General features: G+C 41.8%; 1 protein-coding gene across 1 annotated transcript; it reads right to left on the bottom strand.

Moving 5' to 3' along the window:
* Positions 1-7,184: 7,184 nt before the first annotated feature.
* Positions 7,185-25,177, bottom strand: MYLIP (myosin regulatory light chain interacting protein). The gene is made up of 7 exons (XM_077269928.1): positions 24,855-25,177; positions 19,430-19,620; positions 12,653-12,832; positions 11,571-11,768; positions 10,693-10,857; positions 9,641-10,061; positions 7,185-8,937 (listed from the first exon to the last, which is right to left on the bottom strand). Exons 1-7 carry the CDS (start codon positions 24,939-24,941, stop codon positions 8,848-8,850), a joined length of 1,332 nt encoding a protein of 443 aa, XP_077126043.1. The 5' UTR covers positions 24,942-25,177; the 3' UTR covers positions 7,185-8,847.
* Positions 25,178-25,512: the final 335 nt, after the last annotated feature.

Here is a 25,512-nt window from a genome sequence, read left to right as displayed (position 1 = left end):
AAAATGTTTAGCTATTAAACATTGGTTTGTTTCACATTGGTGTACTTTTTAATATCAGCCAAATGCGGCATTTTTCAGAAATTGAATTTATAAATAGTTAATACAATAAAAATCATAATATGGCCAGATTTGTAGTGGATATACTAATCAGCTGTATAATCCTGTCACATTTAGTAAATTTACATTCTTAACATGGATTAAAAATTCCCAACGCTTCCATGCATTCCTTAGAAAACAGGTCAACCATGTAATTACATATTGTCATAGAAATAGCAGATGCAGTTAACAACTGAAGTCACTTGTGGGTTACTTGGGTATTTTAATCTAAATATATCATGTAAATGATGTAAAATACTAATTGTGTGAAAAATACGCAAGCTAGATGATGTTCCCATGTAAAGTGAACAAGATGTCTTAGCTTCGAATGTTTTTACATTGACCAATAAGAACTGTACATCTATTACAAGCACTTTGTTCTGTGCACACAGTTCATCCTTCTACTTGGTGGTCAAACATTGTATGAGGACAGATGAAGCTATAGGCACAGTAAGCCCATGCTTATATGTGGTGCAAGCCAGGAAAGGAAGCCTGTCAAAAAGGGATGTGGTAGCACCCTTGACTTGCCCGATTTCTCACATACAGGTCCTTCTCAAAAAATTAGCATATAGTGTAAAATTTCATTATTTACCATAATGTAATGATTACAATTAAACTTTCATATATTATAGATTCATTATCCACCAACTGAAATTTGTCAGGTCTTTTATTGTTTTAATACTGATGATTTTGGCATACAACTCCTGATAACCCAAAAAACCTGTCTCAATAAATTAGCATATTTCACCCGTCCAATCAAATAAAAGTGTTTTTTAATAACAAACAAAAAAACCATCAAATAATAATGTTCAGTTATGCACTCAATACTTGGTCGGGAATCCTTTGGCAGAAATGACTGCTTCAATGCGGCGTGGCATGGAGGCAATCAGCCTGTGACACTGCTGAGATGTTATGGAGGCCCAGGATGCTTCAATAGCGGCCTTAAGCTCATCCAGAGTGTTGGGTCTTGCGTCTCTCAACTTTCTCTTCACAATATCCCACAGATTCTCTATGGGGTTCAGGTAAGGAGAGTTGGCAGGCCAATTGAGCACAGTAATACCATGGTCAGTAAACCATTTACCAGTGGTTTTGGCACTGTGAGCAGGTGCCAGGTCGTGCTGAAAAATGAAATCTTCATCTCCATAAAGCATTTCAGCCGATGGAAGCATAAAGTGCTCCAAAATCTCCTGATAGCTAGCTGCATTGACCCTGCCCTTGATGAAACACAGTGGACCAACACCAGCAGCTGACATGGCACCCCACACCATCACTGACTGTGGGTACTTGATACTGGACTTCAGGCATTTTGGCATTTCCTTCTCCCCAGTCTTCCTCCAGACTCTGGCACCTTGATTTCCGAATGACATGCAAAATTTAGCAACAGTCCAGTGCTGCTTCTCTGTAGCCCAGGTCAGGCGCTTCTGCCACTGTTTATGGTTCAAAAGTGGCTTTACCTGGGGAATGCGGCACCTGTAGCCCATTTCCTGCACACGCCTGTGCACGGTGGCTCTGGATGTTTCCACACCAGACTCAGTCCACTGCTTCCTCAGGTTCCCCAAGGTCTGGAATCGGTCCTTCTCCACAATCTTCCTCAGGGTCCGGTCACCTCTTCTCGTTGTACAGCGTTTTCTGCCACATTGTTTCCTTCCAACAGACTTACCATTGAGGTGCCTTGATACAGCACTCTGGGAACAGCCTATTTGTTGAGAAATTTCTTTCTGGGTCTTACCCTCTTGCTTGAGGGTGTCAATGATGGCCTTCTTGACATCTGTCAGGTCGCTAGTCTTACCCATGATGGGGGTTTTGAGTAATGAACCAGGCAGGGAGTTTTTAAAAGCCTCAGGTATCTTTAGCATGTGTTTAGAGTTAATTAGTTGATTCAGAAGATTAGGGTAATAGGTCGTTTAGAGAACTTTTTCTTGATATGCTAATTTATTGAGACAGGTTTTTTGGGTTATCAGGAGTTGTATGCCAAAATCATCAGTATTAAAACAATAAAAGACCTGACAAATTTCAGTTGGTGGATAATGAATCTATAATATATGAAAGTTTAATTGTAATCATTACATTATGGTAAATAATGAAATTTTACACTATATGCTAATTTTTTGAGAAGGACCTGTACATATATTTCCCACAAAATAATACAGCAACATCTTTATCACACTTTAGTGATCAATGTCAGGCAGCTGCTGCCAAGGCAAATAATATAATAGGGGCGTAGAAAAAGAGGTATAGATGCTCATGATAAAAATAGTTTTCCATCTATACAAGTCACTAGTGTGGCCACACTTAGAATACTGTGTACATTGATCTCCGGTGAATAAGTAGGGAATAGTTGAACTAGAGCGGGTGCAGAGATGAGTGACCAAGTTTATTAAGGGAATTAATGGACTGCAATACCAAAACAGGTTATCAAGCTTGGGCTTATTCAGTTGGGAAAAACAAAGGCTTAGTGGCGCTCTTACTACTATGCACAAATATATGAGGTGAGAGTACAGAGACCTGTCATCGGGAGACAAGGGGCATCCTCTTCATCTAGAGGAAGGAAGGTTGAAAAATAAGACGCAGATTATTTTCTGTAAGAGCAGTGAGACTATGGAACTCTCTGCCACGTGATGTTGTAAGGCTAGGTTCACATTCCGTTAGTGCAGTCCGTTCAGCGCATACGCTAACGGACTGCGCTAACGCAAGTGCCGACGTTACATCGCGCTAGCGCAGATAGAGCATCTGCTAGCTCCATCTGCGCTAGCAGTGACGGACCCGGAAATGCTGCAGCCCGCGTCTCGGGTCCATCACTCAATGACGGCACATCGCCTATGCGATGCATCCGACATTGCTTTCAATGGCGGCGTTAACGGACTACATTACACCGCGTTATGCCGCGGTGTAACGTAGTCCGTTTAACGTACCGCCATAATGCAATGTGAACCCAGCCTAAGGGTTAATTCACTACTAAATTTTGAGAAGCCTGGATGTCTTTCTTGAAAATATATTAAATGTTATGGACAGTATAGTCTGCGATGGAGCGTTGATCCAGTTAGTCTGATTGCCGTACGGAGCCAGGAAGGAATTTTTCCCCTAATATGGAGCTACCATTGTCTGCCCCATGAGGTTTTTGCCTTCCTCTAGTCTAGATCATCATGTTAGTCTCAGGTTTGATCTTGATGGCCTGAAGTCTACCTTCAACAATAATTACAAAACTATAAATTTTATTTGTTTTTCTCCCCAGAAATTTAATTAAGAAGTTGTCAGCTTTATGTTATCAATTGAGGTGTGGCCCTTTAAACTCTCACACTGACCTATCAGTGCAGACAGAAGGGTGAAACAACCGAACTGATAACACCCAGTGGTATTTTTAGTCATACATTTCTAGGCAAAAGAAGGACACAACATTGTTATTTTATGGGGAAAAAGAATTTACTAGATTAGTCAAGTCAGGAGAGCTGACAGGACTTCTTTTAGACTATGGTTCCACAATGAGCTTTTCCCTCTCATCATTCCCACTCTGAATCTAAGCTCTGTGACATGTCAGCGCAGTGGGCGCAGTGACGTCACAACGCGCCCTCTGTGCCGAGCAGTGCAGAGAGTCAGAAGATGCAGCAGGGGAACAGAGAGGTATTTAATTTATTTTCTATGTAAGGAGCATTATATGGGGCCCATTATACTGTATGGAGTAATATATGGGGCAGATTATACAGTATGGAGTAATATATGGGGTCCATTATACTGTATGGGGCAATATATGGTGCCCTTTATACCGTATGGAGTAATATATGGGGTACTTCGTACTGTATGGAGCATTATAAGGGCACCATTATACTGTATGTAGCGTGGGAAAAGTGTTTGTTTTGTCCAAGATATTTTTATTTTCACGAGGATAACAGGAGAAAATGCACCTTAAAATTTGTTGTGCAATTTCTCCTGGGTACGCCGATAACCCATATCTGGTGGAAAGCTACTGTTTTGGGCACACTGCAGGTCTCAGAAGGAAAGGAGGGCCATTTGACTTTTGGAATGCAAAATTGTCTGGAATGGATAGTGGATGCCATGTCGCGTTGCGCTGTATGGCGACTTGTTTTTTGCAGGACAAGATGATGTTTTCAGCTATACTATTTTTATTTCCATTTGACATTTTGATCACGTTTTATTGTTTGTTAGGCAATCCCTATATGTGTTGCGACTTAACATTTTTTGAGCACACCGAAGACTCGGTTAGCACATGAGCATACTCGAATAACACCTTACCCAAGCACGTTCGCTCATCACTAATATACATATTTATTGTTTTTAGTTTTTTTTTTTTATTATTTACTTCGTAATTTTTTTTTTTTTTAACAGTTTAAAAGAAATAGTAAGGTTTTTTTTTTTTACTTAGTACCTGTATGGAACTTCAACTTCTTTCTGCCTGATTACTGGTCTCAAGCATTGCAATACACATGTATTACAATGCACGAAACTATCAGTTTTATTGTCAGATCACCAGCATCTGAGTCTAACAGGCCACCATATCTGGCAGACCCGGAGGTCATCATGTGACCTTAAGCTGCCATCACAACCCTCGTCTTCCCCGTGATCACATCACAGGGGGCACCGGAGAGGTAAGAGGAACGTTCTCCCTCTCACTATATTCTAAATGCCACGATCGCCCAGGTAATACAGACCTTTGTATACAGTGGGTGGTCGGGACGCCGTTAAGCAATTGTCCTATTACTTTTGCACCTGGATAATTATTTCCAAGCTGACTTTTCATTATTTTTAATTCCCCATTATTTGAAGTGATGCATGTGTGGGCCCGCATATGCATCGCTGTGTAGGAGATGTACTTTATTTTATTTTTCGTACACATTCCATTTTATGTATTATTTTTTTATTTTTATTTTATCACACATATATATTCTTGTTATTTCTTGTCACCTTTATGTGAATGTCACTTTATATGTACCCATAAGTAAAAGATGTATTTTAGGTTTTCCTCTAGAATAAAACTAGACTTTATCATTATTTATTAATCATATCAAAACTACTCTTATCATTTTTAGGATGATGTGACTATAGGCATCCATAGAAATAATTAACATGGAAAAATGTGGGAATTCCTGTATAATATGATTAATGGTTGTTGTTTAGATCAATTCATACCCACCATATAAACTACTTAAAGAAAGTTAGCGATATTCGGCTTTTGGGTGTAATTTCAGGATGATCCTTAAATGCACTTTAACCTTTTCAGGTGAACTTAATGTTCTCTAAACTTCAATACACATGTCCAACGTTTCTGTACTATTTGCACAACTTGCTGCTCTCTAACAAGGAGCTTAATGGCAAAATTCACAGGTGTTTGATCCATGAATCGCCCAATAAATGTTGGGGTTCAATTAGAATTGGTATTAAACAGTCCTCCACATCATGCTGTTCACATTTTGACAACGAGACCAAGAGGACACCGAACAATTCATTAACACTAGATTGCCAATACGAGGCTTCAAGCAGGATGATTTCAGATGGAAGTGGCCACTTCAGTAGGTTACAACAGAGAAAAAGATCTTGGAAGAGTCACAGAAAGTCAGAAGTGGACAGCCTTTGGACACATCCCATACGGATGACCGCTTCATTGTGAACAATGACTTTTGGAACCGGATGGTGAATGCCACAAATTCAGGCACATTTAAGGGAGGCGAGAGGCACCCAAGTGTCACGATAGATCATTCGAAACGGTTTACATAAGCAAGGTCTGCATGCTAGACAACCTGCAAAGGTACCTGATCCCGCCACCAGGCACAGATGTCATCTATGGATGAGGAACCTGTGGGTCTCTGCTGTTCACTGATGAAAGTCAATTCAAGCTGAGCAGAAATGATGGCCACTGACGATGTTAGAGACATCAAGGAGAGCGGTATGCATCAGCAATTGTTGTCACCAGACGAGCCATTGGTGATATTGGTGCTATAGTGTGGGCAGGTGTGTCGAATAAAAATACAGAACTGCCCTACACGTTGTGAATGGTACCACTGTTTCTCAGACATGTAAACTACCTACAAAACAATTAAACCAAGAAGATTAGCGATTGACTTATTAAATTTAATAATTTTACCAGATGATACCAATTGAATGCCAATTCCCTTTAAACAGCTACTAACACATACTAGATTTTCTCCAAAAAGCCAGTTCAAAAACCATATAATAGAATATTTATTTCAGGAAACCCTTTAAAGAGCGATGCTACTGAGTACAAGTGTGTTCAGCCTCTGTCCACCCAGCCCAACAACTGCAGCTTGTACTGAGCAGCGTGAGATTTAAGCAGCAGGGAAGAGGGACACCGAGGAGCTGTCAATCAGGCTAGGTAGCTGGAGATGAAGATTAAACTTTCAAAAAAGGATTATACAGCCATACAGACAGATTTTCATAGCAAGTACACCAGCCTCAGCTGCTATATTGAACCAGATAAAGTAAGCTATGTGCCAAAGCTTTGGGGCCCCATGAAAAGCTATGCTTGCCTAGAACAGTCAGTACCATAAACTGAATGGAAATGTAGTGTGCATGCTCAATCGCTGCTCCATTAAAACGTGTTCTCACTGCCATCATGTCCGCTCCTCTGTATAATATAATTCACACATACAAATATACATTTCAGAATCTGAATGGAAGGAATGTTGAAATTTTGCCTGGGGAGTGGAATTCCTATGCAATCCAATTTCTAATGTACGCAGTTGGTTAAGCCATGCAGAAGAAAAAAAAAAAAAAAAAATTATAAAAATAAAAATGACTGCCAGGTTTCTATTTTCCATCGGACTGTCCTATTGTGAATTGTTAAGCCTTTTGTTCTTGATGACAACCGTGCATTTCCCAGTGTAAAGCTGTCATAAAGACAAAGTACACACAATAAACGTATTCTTTCAGAGCGGTTCATTATATGAGCTGAAGGACTATCCTGCATATTTGCACTGTCAAGACACAGTCTCAGCAACAGATTATCTTTGTTCCTTCCAAAAGACACAAAGCAATAGAATTTCTAACTTGTAAAACAGTTAATAGCAAGCATTAAATAAGCAGTGTTAAAGCAGACAGAAGAATCACAGACATCAAGGTATCTTCAGAAATCCTTTATTTAACTAAATATAAAAGACAAGATATTGTCTACCACACTAGACGGGAAAAGACTCCAGTGTTGAATGTGGAAGCAAAAAGTCCATATTTTACAAAGTGAAAAAATAAATACCTCTAGGAATTTGAGGCTATACATCAATGTGCCATAAAAAAGTAGAGCTCATTTTTTTTTTTTTTAATTGTTTTTTGACAAAATGTCTGTGCAAAGAAACAAAATGCATAAGGAACAAATTACTGCTACATTAAGGCAATAAGATAGGTATATAAAGAACATCTTTCCATAAAGTGACAGTGTTAATTTTCCCAGCTTTACATTTGCAGGGTATTGCACCAAAATGGTCATCTTGGCTTTTCCTATATCTGCGTAGGAAAGCTTCCACCGCGCACAGCGGGAAGTCCAACTCATTAGAACTGAGCAGAGTTTCCGACTGACCTCAAGTTGTGAAAGCCCAGATACTACACATGTATAGTGAACACCATAGATGACCATAATGCCCAAGTAATAAAGAAAATAGAGGAAGAGGAGAGTGAACAGGGTGCGCAAGCTGAAAATACTACATCTCTATACATGCCGCTCACCAAAAACAACAAATACTGAACCTGTTTGTTTCAGAAAAACTAAAATTCCTTCAAAATTAAAATCCCTACAGAGAATTTAAGCCAGCAGTCCATATTTTGTGCCCTTTGACCTATAATTTACTGTATAAAGTCACACTTAAAACAGTATTACCAGAGCACATAAAGCTATTTATCCATAAAAAAAAATTAAAGAGCGGAAAAAAAACAAACACACTAAGAAGCATAAGTTGGACAGAATCTAAACGCTTGTTTTCTAATACTGATTAATGGGTACATTACTACAAGAATCAAATAAATAAAATGAACAGAATGTAAGCAAATAAAATAGTAGATGTTTCTATAACCTAAAATGAGCTAGTGAGCTGGTCAAGAGCAAGATGGCAGAGTATAATGATTGTAATTATTTCCCTATTCTTGGTGCCCTCTTCACAAAAGAAAAAAAAAAATTATGGCAATTTAAAATTATTCCTACTGTGCATAAGGTAAAAGCAATAATTTCCACATTCTTGCTTACTCAGCCCTTTTAACAGTGTACACCCCACCTAATTCACTAGGCTCTAGCAGCAATACTCGCCCACATCCTTTCCAGCAATTTCACAACTTTAGTGAATAAGGCGTCAAACCCATGAATATCCATGGTCGTATCACTGAGAAAATAACTGGGACACTAATATTCAGTTAAAACTTTAAGAACAAGGGGCAAGGAAATGGCTTAAACTTAAAACGCACCTCTAAAAACCCTAAAAACTAGGCGTCCACCATTGGAGTACGTCTAAACCAGGACTGTGCTATGTTTGGCGTAGACCAAAAGTGGCTCATCTAAAATAAAAGGTCTGCTCACAGAGGAAAGAATTATCCCTCCGCAATCAAATCCGTTACAAAGCAAACTGAAGAAGCAGAAGATTCCTTCTTTACAGGCGTCTTCCAGCAGAAAGATGCATTTTATCTCTTCTTCTCTTTAGTTGTAGCAAATTCAATGGTTGTAGCATTTCATAGTGTAATTCATGGCAATGTACATAGATACAGTCATTTTAAAGTGTCCAAGGCTTAATTCGGTTTTTCTTCTTAAATAACAGTCAGATTTAACAAGCTTGTGTGTGTTGGCAAGTAAACGTGCTGAACGTGATCCACCGATGCCCGGCAAACTGGACAGGACTAGGAAAGAAGGAAAGAATTTCATTAGTACAATGAATTTGGCCAACACCTGTTCATACTACTTCAAGGCAATCGCAGCCCTTTAAAGAACACTTATTTTTCTTTGTGTTAACATGACTATTCGGAGGCAACGGACATGTAATTAAACATGAACGTAAGGAGTATTTACAACTCACTCAGTCTGAAATATTAGTATTAGACTAACCTAAAACATAACTTGTGCTAATTTGAGGTCATTTTACCAAGTGAACTATAATGTGCTTTATGTTCAAAGTGAACAAGATGTCTGCACGATCCTCAGTGGCACAAGTATGATGGGGGGGTGCAAATCTTGCACCAGGGCCCGACACTTGAGACCATATGTACCTTATTCTGGGCCCAATCCTGGTATACATGTCCCCTATTATGCCACTTTTAATGCAGAGCAGAGAAAAAACCCTCCAAAAAGCAATTATACTTCCATCTGATCCCCCGCTGTGTGCACATCCAGTTGAAATTTGCGCTGGAGTGTGCGAGCCACTCAGCTGCACAGGTCTGATAGAGACCGAGGTCATTAAGCCCCTGCCCATCCTCATTTTTGCGTACAATTTGGAATATTTTACAATACTTCATTTTTCTTTTTAAATTACAAATCCATCAAGTTCAGATTAATAAGTGACATGGCAAGATAATTATTAAAACCACCAAATAATTTTGCAGCTACCTGTAATTGGGTGGCACATCCCTCACAGCACACCATATGCCCACACGGGCAGAAGGCAGAATTAATTTCCTCTTCACAGCACACCATGCACAGCATGGCTTCTTTCAGTTTCCTCAGCTTCTCCTGCAGCGCCTTTGTTTGCTGACAGCTGAGACTCTCGCAGCTGTTACAGTCAAGAGTACTTTCAGAGGTCTTGAGGGGGGAACCCTGCCCGCTATGGTCATTTCTTGGGTATAGATCCATAATGCCAGCATTGTACAAGGCTCTTCGTGCATGGTCGTAAACCTCCTTTGAAGTCCTTTTAATATCAAACACGTACTTCTTGCCAACATTGATATTATCATTTAAAAATAATGATGCCAGGTGTCCTTTAAGATCTCGGCTGTACTGCATCATGACAGCGCTTGTAACAGTGTCACACCTGAAATGAGATGAGGATGGGTGAGTACATGCACCATTCTCACAAGCCCAAAGGAGTTGTACTTGTGCACCACCAACAAATTTATCACATTGTCCAATGAAGTGTCAAAATGGCTAACACCTTAATGCAAAGTTGGTGTAAAGCAGTTCCCATTTATTAGTACAGTAAATCAAGATGATACGGACAGCCCAGTGAGGTTACAGAGCATATTCAAGTCTAAGAGGATGGGTAGGAAGAGAAGGAGAGAAAAGCAGAGCGAGGTCAAGAGATAATGCAGATTCTAGCTAACTCACACCAGGGCTGGATTCACAGTTACACTACTCAATACTGTAGTATAAAGATATAATCACTTAAAAAAAACAAAAAAACCCAAACAAACAGTTTTCCCCTCTACAGGCAAAGCTGTTGTGGACAAGTATTACATATCAGCTAAGAACATAATATATGTAGAGGACAGGACACAATCTTTGTCAACACCATTCCACTCTGGGCTATACAGAAGGGGTCCTGTAAACTGAATCCCCGTTTATCATTTCCATGCGCCTCAATAAGGCAACTAAAAGAGGTGGTCAGTCTTATCATTCCAAGTTAAAATTAAATTGCTCACGTTACCCCTTCACAGTCCACTAACCTGTAAAACGCATGTGTCTCTGTTATTGCCCGGTAGAGTCCGCTGGCTGCTCGGGTGCTGATCACTTTAAAAAGAAGAACCAAACTGTTTCCAGACTCCTTGGTTATTGTCAAGTATACATTCTTTCCAGATTGTGTTGCCATTTGAATCACTGGATACGTAATCCTAATTCAGGAGGGGGTGGGAAAAAAAAAGAAGATACAATAAGAAACTGAATAAGTACAATCAACTGAGGTTGCATCAATAACAGACTTTGCAAACAAACAAGGTCCTCCACCTAGGAGCACAACTGATTAACTTGCTGTGCATTTTCTATCCTGATACTATACGCTCTTATCTGATTTGCATATGGAAAAAATATTGAATGAAGTGCTATCAATAAGAAGTCCTCTATTCTCTCAAGAAGAGACTTGCAAAGAGCATTTCTTATACTGGGCACATTCACCTAGTGAGAACTGTTGAATATATTACATTTCACCAGCAGCGTCATCGTGGTCAGAGACAATTGCAATATAGTTTTTATTTATATATTTAAATACATGAAAGCCTACCGATGACGCTTCACATTTTTGTTCACCAACTCACTTTATACCAATCGGACTATGTAGGGTTAATCGTCAAGTCAAATTAGCAAAATAGGGCAGCCAACAGCCACACTTGCGCTAACACAATGTTTGAGAACTCTGTAACCCTTTTTCAATACATAAACACATTGGGTTACTCAACACCACAACGATGACACTAATTGCACCATGTTGTTCCAAAACAGGAAGCATCTGCACACACACAAGGTCATGCTACAGGACACATGATGGTCTGACCGCCGTATTTTTATTAACAGAGGCTGGCATGCGGCAGAACTTTTACATAATACCTACCTATTAATTGGGCTGAAGTCCTCTTTGCAGATGGACACACCTTCAGGACCTATTCCAATTACCAGCTTCTGACCTTCTGCATCTCGCACAGAATGCCACTCTACCCCATAGTTTTCCAGCGTGGACACGATCTGTAGAACCTGGTATTCCCCTGATGATTGGCTTAGTCCTTCCAAGCTTTTGTGCTTTTCAATAATACTGTAAGGTGACAAGAGAAGGCAGGGCGTTCACTTGGATGAACAAGCAAGGAGCATGACAAAAGCAGCAGATCTAACAAAGTACCTGGAACTAATCTTTAGTGCAGGCTGAGTTATGGAAAAACCATGATTGCGCATCCTCTGCTAATCTCCCCTCCGTCATTCTAAGCCCTGTTATGATTAGAAGACGGTCCGCTGCATGCACATATTGCTACAGAGTAATCTTATTACAGAAAGGAGAGGGATTTCTTTTTTTTAAATACATGTATACTGACTGTTAAGCCAGCAGAGCTTATTGCACCACTTATTCCATCCACCTCTCGTATCTCCCCTTTTCCTCATAGTTTGTAAGCTTGCGAGCAGGGCCCTCATTCCTCCTGGTATCTGTTTTGAACTGTGATTTCTGCTATGCTGTAATGTCTATTGTCTGTACAAGTCCCCTCTATAAGTTGTAAAGCGCTGCGGAATATGTTGGCGCTATATAAATAAAAATTATTATTATTATTATTATTATTATTGCACAAGCGCAAACTGTAGTGTGCAATGTCCAAGTGTTAAACAATTGAAGGCACGTCGTCCCCATTTTACTTGTCAGGGTGAAGCAGTACATTAACCAGCTATTAGAATACATTAGCAGCTGCTGGACTGGAATCTGCATTCATGGAGGCAGTAAAGGCCTGTCTGGACTGAGAGCAGCAGCTAGATATGCTTAGATGTTTTAAGATATTTAACTAGGAAAAGTTTAAAAGTCTTAAACACAAAAAAACACCCCAAATCTAAGACCTGGTTAATAGTCTAGCTTTGTGGTAAGCTAAAGACCCATTTTGCATTATTACACATACATAGTAAATAGGCAGACCATTCCGGTCGATTGCAGTGTTCTACCTTTCTAACGTAGCAGTTTCGTATTCCTTCGTCCAGAGATTGTGGTATCGGGCAGTGTTCTGATTATAGTCTCCATATTCCAACTGGGCAATCAGAGCACTCAGCTCCACCGCTTGCTCTAGAGAACACTGCAGACGACCAACCAGGAGATCATCCTTTATGTGCAAGAAAAACATGTGCCTAATCGAAAGACATGGAGAAAAAAAAATAACACATTTAAGATTAATCTTACTGGGTGCATCTGATATATTGCAGCATCTTATGCAAACATATTTCGATTTCACAAACCAAATTATTTTGTCCTAGGAGTTGGTTATCATCAAAAGATGGAATGCAAGGTGCCAGATTTTATACACAAGAAAAAAATAATACACAAGCTTTAACGTACTGTACCTCGCACGCACTGTACAGCCAGACAAAAATAGATAATTAGTCTGCCGACACTATTTTGAGAGAAAACAAAACGTGGGGAGATAGTGGTAATGTTGGCATCAACCTCACACTTTCGGATGACTCTGATGTCTGTTATTACAATACAAGAGCATTACCCGTCCCAAGAGGAGGATCTCAAAGACGAGTGCTGGGACAAAGGACATAACGCGCCTAGAACACGTGCATAATAGGCCAATTATGGAAGCACAAAAATAAGGCAGACTAGAGCAGGTCGAATAGCAAGAATTAATCTAGCTGAATGAAGTTGCACGCTATTTTACCTATGCCATAATTGGCAACTAAAAACAGAAAAAAGTTGCACTTTGTAAAATGAACCAATAAGTGCAGCCACTGATAAATAGGGAAGATGTCATACCCTGAAATAACAATGTTTACAGTTACAATAACAGTTACAGGCGCAAGTCCGCTACAGATTGGTAGAAACCATGCAAACAACTTAAAATCGGATTGTTGCGCCTGGTTTGTCTTGTGGTATCGGTTTAGCATATATGGAAAGGAAACTCTCCAAACATATACAGGCACATCCTAAAATTACAAGGAAAAAAAAACAAACAATTGTGTTTTTTTTTTAGATATGCTTCTCATATTAACAAAAAGTGGTTGATGGCAAAATTGGGGGATATGTTGGAGCTGTACATCTGTCCAATAGGTCCACATATCTGAACGGAGCACAGACTTTTCAAGCACCACTCCAGAGGCGTTTTATTATTTCAGCGGCGGAGTGGTGCTACTAAATTAAAAGTGTAATAAGCCACGTTCTCATTACACTTGGGTAATTAAATCCTTGCTTTATCACGAGATGGCAGAATGGCCTCAGCCCTTCTCCTGACAGATGAATGAAAGCACAGCATGCTGCTCGATTATCTATATGGAGGCCTGTCAAAAATGGATGAAAAATGGCTTCTAACAAGACCACTGTTCATAAGTGCAATCCTTGTCTTCATAAAAGAACACCAGGGGAATGGAGACATCCAATCCCTGCCTGTGATGTGAACTGTACTGGCATGCACATGACCTTAGAATCAATCATAAGAAGGCATACAATTCACTATAAAAGATTGCGCCATGTTGCCAAGTGAGCGCAAGAGTTACAGAAGAACATTGTGGCAACATGGAGTGTCTGGTGGTCTTTACCATCAACCCATGGGCACCTGGTGTGCTTCTCAAAATCATCTGTCCATATTTTGTGTATGAGCGCTTATATGCTTGTACAGAGTCCATGCACACAGCCTTAAAGGGGTTGTGCCACACTGTACATTTTAAATCAACAGATCTTGGCATAACAATAAGTTCCATAATTGGATGTGTTAAATAAAAAATGAAGAGTAGAGTATACAGACAGGACAGCAGGAGATCACAGCTGATTCTTTCTGTGATACATAACATTTCCCTGTTTACTTAAAGGGCTTGTCCACTACTAGGACAACCCTTTCTTAAACTAATTGTTCGGCCCCGCTAATATAATAAAGCCTATACTCGCCTCCTGTGCCGATGCTGTTCTGGCAGTGTCGGCACTCTCGGTCCCGGGGCTTTGATGCGGTGGAATGACATGTGGTGCCGGCGCCCAATCAGCGGTGGCATCACTGTCTCCGCCTTCGGACAAACTGAACATGAAGAGGAAGTCCGAGACTAGCGGCAGCCCTGGCTTCATGTTCAGTTTGTTTGAGGGTGGAGAATGTGACGCCAGCTCTGATTGGGCGGCTGGAATCACATGTCACAACACCACATCACAGCCTCGGGGAGAGAGTGCCGACACTGCGGGAATGGCGCCAGCAAGGGAGGAGAGTATAGGCCTTATTTTATAAGGGCTGCACATTTAGTTTAAGAAGGGGTTGTCCTAGTAGTGGACACCCCTTTAAAAACAGGTAGGCAACGTTTTACCCCACATGAATAATCAGCTGTGATCTCATGCTGTAATGTCTGAATCCTCTGTTTTGCCTCCTCTCCTGCCCAGGAGCTGTGGTATGATCAGACCATGTCCCTGTACAGTCAGACACAGCCAGTACAGTACACATTTATAAGATTATCCCAGCACAGGAACATTTTTATTTATTTAAAATAAACATACAATTGTGGAACTTATTTCAAGATCTATTGATTCAAATGCACTTTGCTTCTGGGACAACTCCTTTAATGACCCCATACACAGACTTCTGTCAGCTGAACCTGCCATCAACAGGTTTGGCCGAAGGTATGGGGTGCAGGCCGACTGATGGTAAGTGGATAGGAAGGTAGGGGGTGGAGAAGTCAATCACACACATCCCACAGTAGATTGCAGAACATTGTTCTCCTGGGGATAAGCCGATTGTCAGCCCGCAGCTTTCTCAGAGAACAAAGAAGAACCAAGCGAGCTCTCCTGAGTAGAAAAGTCTGCCGTCGGCCAAACCTTTATGTCTAACATTTGAATAGTGGTCTGAAGATGTTTAAATTACACTAGGTATATAAAAAACAAGGACTGTAGGAAAAATTGTAGTATAGATGTTCTCCCAGTGTTTGTGTGGGTTTCCTCCAGGTTCTCTGGTTTTGTCCCACACTCCACAGACATCCTGAGAGGGAATGTAGATTGTGAGCTCCAATGGGGAGAGGGATGAGAATGTCTGTAAAGCGCTGTGGAATTAATGGCGCTATATAAGTAAAAATAAATAAAACAAATAAAGACAAATCCCACCCACACCTGGATGTTTGTAAATGTCTTTACAGCACCAAGTTTCTCAAGTGTCCCTGAGTTTCCATTAGCTAATAAACACAAGCTTTTGCATTACACTTAATTTTTATTTGGCATTAGTAGGAAATGGTTAGCCATATTTAATAACACCAAAGTAAGGGACACATCAGCAGCGGCCACAATCCGAGGAGGAGGAAGTCTCTGCACCTGGCATTCTCTAGTTACATCCCTCATTGTGTGTGACCTTTTCCCTACTTCCAGCTTTATATACACCACCTGCAGCCGTATACTGCACCAATGTGTAAGCTAATGTCCAGACTGATGATGGGCGCTACAAACCACACAAGACCGCCATCTATACAGAACACATCCATCACCATTCCTGGCCGGGATGTCAATTAATATAATCACTTACCACTGCCCTATCCGGAAACTAGTCGTCTCACCATGTATGAGCCAGAAGTCTCACATTGTAAAAGACAGCGTGACCTGGACAGTCTGCAGAGCAGTGAAGTCACTGAGCAGGGAAGAAGAGCGCTGGACACCGGAGAGAGCAGGGGTAGGTGAGTATGCGAGTGTGTGTGTGTAATGGACAGTATCTGTGTGATTTTTTTTTGCAGATACATGGTCTGCAAACAATCCTGGACACGAGAACAGCGCCGTATATAAAATACATATGTACATGTTCTATCCCTGACACCCACGGATCGTACATGGACATGAAAAACAGAGGCCTTACTCATCAGAATAATTCCTAAAGCAATAAATTAGAAAGTGTAAAAAAGGGGAGGGGGGGGCAGATAATTTTAATGTGTGTACATCATTAAGCTAATTTAATGAATTTGTTATAGCACTAGATAAATTTCATGGCACGTTATAAAACTGAAGCGACGGTAATCACTTGATTTGTAAGATAAAAACGCACAGGCTTTACAGGTATGCAAAAAAAGGAAAGGCAGAGACTGCAACTTCTGCCTAAAAACCAGACACTCCAGCCAACCAGGCCGGCTCCTCTTACACCAATCTATATTCCACATCTCAAGCCAACAGCTATTACCGGAGGTTACTAGAAGTCAATGACCCAGAGTTACACTGCCGCCATAAATTACAGGCATGTGACTTCCTACAAAGGAAGCTCAAGAAATATTTAGCCAGAGTAAGTGACGCTGCGCTTTAACACAAGCTTAGACAGAAAATTATTCAGCGTGTAGGTGTTCTGTTAGCAATGGTTTGTTATCAGACTCGGGCTGGAAGTGACATGAATACATTATGCTTTGCACATTCCAGAAATACACTTGTTAAGTGTCCCTAACAATAAGCATGTGACAGCGTCCAGCTGCTGGGACCCAAGTCATTGGCCAGAATCAAACCTGCCTGACCATGGATTTAATGGCCTCAACCGATGCAGGAAAAAGAAATATATTTGTACCGTGTCCGCCAGTAGATAGAAAAATCTTCATTTGAGAGTCCTCAGTGGTTGATACCATCTTTTCAGCTAGCCATGCTACTCGGGGTCTCTTCATCAGGTTTAGTATAACTAACCACCCCAGTATTTTTTTTTTGCGGTGCTGGAGTGGTGCTACTGACGTAAGGTTCCCCGGATCCAGTCTTGTACTTAACACTCGCCCGCTTAAAACCGTTCCCTGATCTACCCGTCCCGCGTTGGACGGGCACAAGAACAAGCTGCCGTGGTGCCTTCATTGAGCTTCACACGATGAATGGACAGGTCAGGTCCTCTACGTGGCGTTACTCCTCTCGAGTAACTTAAAGTTCCTTGTTGAGGCATTCAGGAGTGGGAATTCTAAATCAGACAGTTTTCAGCTTTATGTATAAAACACATAGGACCATAAAATTCCAACAGTGAAAAAAAAATAAAATGTACAAAAAAGTCAAAACAAAACCCATGAACAGAAAAAATGTAAGGTATTAAAGGAACTTTCCACATTGTACATTTAGGCTAAATTCACACTAGGCGTTTTTGCAGCTTTTTTATGCATTTTTTATGCAAATTTTCAGCTACGTTTTACATTTCAGAAATCTCATGCACACATCTTTTTTTTTTTTTGTCATCAGTATTTTGTACTTTGCATGTTTTTTTTTGTACAATGGAGCATGTCACTTCTTTCAGCATTTTGCACCCACTAAAATGAATGGGTGGTGAGACAAATCTAGCATGCCAAAACCGCAGAAAAAAAAAAAAAGAACCATGCTGTGTGAAATTACCCTTAGCCCGACCTGTAGACTGCATGGTATACAGAAGGAGACGTGGGGCAGAATAAATATATAGGTTTATTGGCATAGACTTTGCATAACTTGTATTTTATTCATTAAAATCCCTGGCGTTTGTATGTATGAATCCAGTAGGCGGTCCTTCTCAGTGACTGACAGCCATCTGCATGCACAGTCATACAGGGAAGACTGTCAGTCACCGAGTAGGACTGCTCACTGGACTCCTATGCATGCAATGAAGAAAATGACAGTTATTGAAACTTTTCCCACAATAAAAGTTTCTCAATCTGATCAGCTCCTGCCTATAGATCAGGCACCATTTTAAACATAACAGGTTTCCTTTAAAGTCATTGCACAAAATAGATCACGTCTAACAACGACAAGCCACCTGGTGTCTATTCTAAAGTCCTCTGGCGACACTAATAAATTATTCACAAGTACTGTACCCTACGCACAACATACAAAACCATAAAAAAAAAGTACAATGCCAAATTCCAACAAGACGTCTACATGGCCCCAAATGTGTATTTCGCTTATACACATTTATACTGTACTTCCTGGAAAAAAAGGCTTATCTGGCACCAGGAGCTGGACAAAAAAAAAAAAAAAAAAGCTGAGCCGGGTAGAGGGAGGGAGCTTCCTGCTCTGCTGCACTTGTGGTTTATATGACCTATAATAACACAGGCTTCTATATGAGGTTACTACAGGGCAGACTCCAAAGGAAGGAGGTTAGCCAGAGCCACTCTACTTCCCTATACAAAAAAGTATAAACACAAAGATCGCTCTTTGTTTAGAGACCTTGCTGTATATTATCCCTAGCAAGAACCATACACTGCATGCATTGTACGCTCAGACATGCCTGCTGATGGTTTCTCATACACAAACATGTTCAGAGCATTCTCATTATTTTATCCAGAAAACGTCAGCTGCAAGCGACTCTTAAAATTCTGGTACAAGAGATGAAAGTTCCATCCTGTGTTTATTTCCCTCCCAAAGAAGTGAATGGGTGACACCATGCGATTTGTGAATTTCCACTATTCTCTAATTTAGTGTACCACTGGTGAAATTCTAATAATCAACTATCACAAGGTCACAGAAAGGTGCCCCAAGAATTAGGGCTCACTGCGCTATGTCTCCAACTGTCAGGCATCCTGGAAAGCGTGGGGTGTCCCAGCAGCGCCACCTCAGGAGAAGTGAAGCATGACATATTTCACATTTGGATCAGAGAGCAGGAAGTGTAATGCTCAGACATGAGTGGTCCGCCACAGCTAGACACTTAACCACCGCCTAATTAACGGAAGGGGTCTTCTCTATTAGGCACAGTGGCTTTTCTAAACCAGACCCCTTACTGTATTTAAGGAAATGGTAGCAGCGAGGAAAAACAATATGGAAATAACAAGAGCTGGCTAAAGAGAAGAAGAAAGTATTACCTGGTCTGCTCCTGGAGAATGAGATGGGGCTCCACAAAGAACTTGACTCTTAGCTTCATCCTGAAAGGAGCCAGCCCGTCCATCTGCTGGGATATTCGATTTCTCAGATTCAGCCATAGACTTTCACCCTTATTTCCACTGAACTGTAAGCCAAAGTAATCCACTTCAATAATGCCCAGCCGTTCACAAACCTGAAAACAACCATAAAGAGATTTGGGCATATTACAAGTCTCTTCTGTAAAATCACTGCTGTGCTGTGTCAGACACTATCCGAAAAATAACAAAACGCACCCCATTATAAAGGATTCACTAGAAACATAGCCGCTACAGATGTAACTGCCATCTCCCTAAGGCTGCATTCACACAGTGCGGGACGACCTAGTGCCGGCGGAAGTCGGACAGATCCTGGAGTGAGTCATGGGACCGAGTATGCCCTATCCTCATTGATTTTTTTTTTTGGATCAGGCCCAGCCTTTAAAGTCTATGGGGATAGGTGTAAAACGTATGAAACATGTAAGAAATGATTTGTACCTCGGAATTCCATCAGTGTTTAACCGATACGTTGCCAAGTCATTGGATAATAAAAACAAATAAAAACTAAAAAAGGTTTAGAACAGCTTACCCAATAAAAAACAAAAAACTAAATTGGACAGTACTTTGATGCAATTTGTGTGCTGTCCCTTTTTCATAGGAGAGGTTTTTGTTTTTTTCCGCAAGAGAAAACCTGATGAAAATCTAGTAAAAACTGACAAACTGATGACAGCAGGATCATAAACATCGTTGAAACTGATTTTTTTGCGCACAATTAAAAATAATAATAATAATAATAATAATAATAACTGATGTGAATGAGCCCTAACTATTACTCTGGGGCAGACAAAACACCACACACTGCTGACTGACAGGCCCTGAAACAGACATGCTGGCACACGCTCAGCCACTGATCGAGTGAGCAAACACACAAAGCAAATTCCTGCTGCACTTTACTAACACAAAGGTCCGAATTACCGGAGTATTTCAGGCCAATATCATCCAATATGTACCTGACAGTCCTGATAACAGAGTCAAACCTGGACACACTGTTTGCCCTGGACATTTATAGGAGTGAAATGCACTATCCATGACTATCACCAGGAATATAGGAGCTGGGTCTGGTTTTAGCAAATAAGGCGTATAACTTAAAAGGATAACACACAATGAAAATGCTACACACCTTTACATAATACATTATTTATCAACTTCATCTAGCTTTTAGATTAGTCTACAAAAAATATATATATATATTTTACAACACTGGGCTCATTGTGGTGTTAAACCGAAAACACTCACCTACCATACTACCACAGCTCCATGATGCCCCCCACAAGAGCAAGTCCAGAACATTTCAGGGGACACTTCAGGGGAATTGTACAGAACAACAGTGCTAATATATAACAGGGGATTCCTTTCTGTATTTAACCAGTGCCATGGGTCTAGTTTTAAGAAGTTTTTCCTTCACAGTGGACAACTCCTCTGAGACACCTGATGTTATGGGATTCTTTGGGATGTACTGCACAGAGGTAGCTTCCACGAGACAAGAAATTGACATAGCGCCAAAAACGTGGTTTTGGAGGAAATACTGCACACTTTGCATAGGGTTAAAATCACCAGCACAATTTGACAATCCACAGATTTAAAGTCCACACTATTCGCCAGTGTGGAAAGATTTTGTGAAATGTATTTTACAATCATCAGTCCATGCTACAGCCAACTTGTGCAGCAAATTCTGGTAAATCAGACTGGATTTTGCAGCAATTTGACGATAATCACAGAAAACAGCAACATGTGCGTGCATCATTATAGACTATGATGACACAGGTGCATAGCTTGGTACCAGACATACCTCTGCAGTGAGCCATGTATGTATGTACTCATCATATGGGCAGATTTCCATCCCTAAGTAGTAATTAAACTTTCTACTGAATTGCAGCAAGATGAGTTTTTGAAAATCTCGAGATGCCGCTATACAAAGTGTCAAAGAAGATTGCATTACTCCATTATACCATAAATCAGTATTTGCCGAGATCAGAATCCTGTCCTAGGGACATAATTTATACACTGATCTATAGCAGATACACAAAAATATATATACCGTACATTTATTCTCAACTCAGCTCAAAAGAGTGGCAGTTTGAGCAAAGTAATAAAGGGGATTTTTCCATGGTGGCATTAAGCACTTCTGCAAATCTTCAGCACTTGTCAGTTCTGGTAAAACGGTCTGATCAAACTTACATTTTTCACTTTGGTTCAAACAAAAAAAATTGCTTCACTGTAGAAATAAAAAAAAAAAAAAGCTTGTAAAGAAAGAACAGTCAGACCTCGTAGATACATGTGATACATATTCAGGTACACTGGGACTATTAATCACATGGGTGTTCAGAGATTCATGCTCCATTTCTTCTAGGTCCTAGACAATGGCTTTGATTAGAATACATATAAGCTGATATCGGAGCTCATTTTACAGACACTGACAGCTGTTTGTTAAAAAACAATTGCTGTGTTAGTGCGCATAATTTCTGGTACAGTAACAGCCATGAAAAGGCGGCTTTCATCCACTAATACACTGTATGAGTCTGCTGTTAGGAGAAGAAGAGAATCATTATTATTAATGCGTAGAGCTCCAATTAACCAATAATGGTGCCACAGTTAACGGCCCAAGATTAGTAATGTCTATACCTGCACTAAAGCAAAGTACGGCCCAGTCCTACAGACAAATGTTAGGTGTCAATGGATACAATCTTTGAAGACTAACTGAAAACACATTCCCGATATAGAAGTTAAAATAGAAGTGAACTCCAGTAACCCGGTTTTTCCTCCTTTGGAGAAGTCAGCAGTGAGTAGGAATGTGGGAGCCGAGTAAGATTCTGAAGCAAGTATGAATCACAGAAAACAAAAATACAGATTTTCCATGTATCCTGTGTTATAGAGCAGCTCATACCACAACACTGTCGGCCACCGCTGAGCTCAAGAACAAGATGGATCCAGGAGAAGAAGAAGAGAACAAGATGGATCCAGGAGAAGAAGAAGAGAACAAGATGGATCCAGGAGAAGAAGAAGAGAACAAGGTGGATCCAGGAGAAGAAGAAGAGAACAAGGTGGATCCAGGAGAAGAAGAAGAGAACAAGATGGATCCAGGAGAAGAAGAAGAGAACAAGATGGATCCGGGAGAAGAAGAAGAGAACAAGATGGATCCGGGAGAAGAAGAAGAGAACAAGGTGGATCCAGGAGAAGAAGAAGAGAACAAGATGGATCCGGGAGAAGAAGAAGAGAACAAGATGGATCCGGGAGAAGAAGAAGAGAACAAGGTGGATCCAGGAGAAGAAGAAGAGAACAAGGTGGATCCAGGAGAAGAAGAAGAGAACAAGGTGGATCCAGGAGAAGAAGAAGAGAACAAGGTGGATCCAGAAGAAGAAGAGAACAAGGTGGATCCAGGAGAAGAAGAAGAGAACAAGGTGGATTCAGGTGAAGAATAGAACAAGATGGATCCAGGAGAAGAAGAAAACAAAGTGGATCCAGGAGAATAAGATCGAGCACTGCTCATGGGACAAGTTTATTATTCCCCGATCTGCAGCTTCTGCTGAACTACTACTCCCAGTATGCCTTGACAGTCTGAGTTTGGCAAAGCATGCTGGGAGATATTTTCCCAAATGGAAAAACATAAATGAATTACTGATTCATGAGCATTTAAGAGATTTGGATTTAAGCGAGAAAACAAGTCTTCGCCTAAAGGCAATAAAGCCTGCAGACCCCTAATCTTTGACAACCACTTTAAATTACTTGTTTCTATCCTGCCTAAGTTTCCCCAGATCTTTGAGCCTATGATTCTAGATGAGGGAGTGCTATGAAGATTAGGTCACACAGATCAATGTGACTCTATAGCTCTTCTAGAACTACAACTCACAGAATGTGGCTGTCATGGCGTAGTGTGAGGATGTGCAAAGGCTGTAGAATTACATTTTAGTTGGAGCTCTGTATCCATAGGTCTAGATTACCGTTCGTTCAGATGGATTGTGGACCCTTTTTTTCAAGTAGATCTGCTACAAAATACAAGTAAAATAAGTGTGAACATACCCCAACAAGGAGTTTCCAAGCCTTTGCGGTTTCCTGACCTTTTTATACTCACAAAAGCATAAAATAAACACTAAGTAATCAGAAGTGTACACAGCAATAGGACACGGCTACAGCTGGGGAGGACTATCCGCAGCAGATCATGGAGTGTTTCGTCACACGTGTTTATAAATAAGGTAAATAGCTTACGGTACAATTCACACCAGGCAGTAACACAAGCCCTAGACTAAGGAGCCGTGGAACAGGTCCATGATCTCAGAGGAAACATTCTCAGAACGAAAATGGAACTGAACACCAGACAGGTGACTACCAGGAAAACACAACCCTGCTCTGATCCAGGGGCTATAGGGTTACCCTTTACCCACAGGATACATCGCCAACCTGGAACAGTGCCCACTGCCGTGCCAGGCTACCATTACTAATGCCCACTGCCGTGCCAGGCTACCTGCCGTAATGCCCACTGCCGTGCCAGGCTACCTGCCGTAATGCCCACTGCCGTGCCAGGCTACCTGCCGTAATGCCCACTGCCGTGCCAGGCTACCTGCCGTAATGCCCACTGCCGTGCCAGGCTACCTGGTGTAATGATCACTGCCGTGCCAGGCTACCTGGTGTAATGATCATTGCCGTGCCAGGCTGCCTGCCGTAATGCCCACTGCCGTGCCAGGCTACCTGCTGCAATGCACACTGCCGTGCCAGGCTACCTGCTGTAATGCCCACTGCCGTGCCAGGCTACCTGGGGTAATGCCCACTGCCGTGCCAGGCTACCTGGGGTAATACCCACTGCCGTGCCAGGCTACCTGCCGTAATGCACACTGCCGTGCCAGGCTACCTGCCGTAATGCACACTGCCGTGCCAGGCCACCTGGTGTAATGCACACTGCCCTGCCAGGCTACCTGCTGCAATGCACACTGCCGTGCCAGGCTACCTGCTGCAATGCCCACTGCCGTGCCAGGCTACCTGGTGTAATGCACACTGCCGTGCCAGGCTACCTGCTGCAATGCCCACTGCCGTGCCAGGCTACCTGGTGTAATGATCACTGCCGTGCCAGGCTACCTGCTGCAATGATCATTGCCGTGCCAGGCTGCCTGCCGTAATGCCCACTGCCGTGCCAGGCTACCCGGTGTAATGCCCACTGCCGTGCCAGGTTACCTGGTGTGATGCACACTGCCGTGCCAGGCTACCTGGTGTAATGCCCACTGCCGTGCCAGGTTACCTGCCATAATGCCCACTGCCGTGCCAGGCTACCTGGTGTCAGGCTGGCAGGAGAGTGCTACTGTAAGTAGAAAGGGGTCACCCAAACAGAAGGCAAAGTACCTACCTGGTTGAGGCAGTCCTCGCCATTCGCCTTGGCATCCACCACCACCTCCATGACCACCGAGTCCGGTCTGGTCACATAGCACAGCATGGCAGCAAAGAGGGAACCTTCTCTCTATGGATAAAACTATATAAAAAAATAAAACCTCGTGCCCCTTCCTAGGAGCGGCCTGTGTGCAGCCGGGCACCCCCTGAGGGCATCTGCATGGAGAGGAGGGAGCGCAGGAAGGCGCCAGCTGCCAGCAGCCTCCACACAAGGGAATGGAGAGTCCGAGCAGACCGTCCCCGTCTGACTGGCACATAAGCCCTCCCTCCGGTACAAGGCACGCCCACTCTCGCTCATTGGCTGCTATACTAGAGCCTGCACTAGAAGGGCATGCGCACTGGCTAGCACTGAAGCCGGGAGCTGAGAGGGAAGATAGGGAAGTGCCAGCGCGCAACAGAATCATCGGCCCTGGAGAAATGTCATGCGTGTGAAGACACCTAGTGGTCACAAGGAGAACAGCTGGTATAGCACGGTAAGGGTGAAATAAGGGCTAACATTAAAGGGAACCTGTCACCACGTTTTTGGAAGATGGGATAAAAATAGCGTTAAATAGGGGCAGAGGTGGGCGTTACATTAGTGTGTTTGTTATGCGTTTATTACCCACCTAAGTTGCCGA

This window comes from Ranitomeya variabilis, chromosome 6, assembly GCF_051348905.1.
Source record: "Ranitomeya variabilis isolate aRanVar5 chromosome 6, aRanVar5.hap1, whole genome shotgun sequence".
NCBI classification, from domain to species: domain Eukaryota; kingdom Metazoa; phylum Chordata; class Amphibia; order Anura; family Dendrobatidae; genus Ranitomeya; species Ranitomeya variabilis.
Note: the sequence above shows the minus strand (reverse complement) of the source record. Positions and strands in the feature narration are given on the sequence as shown.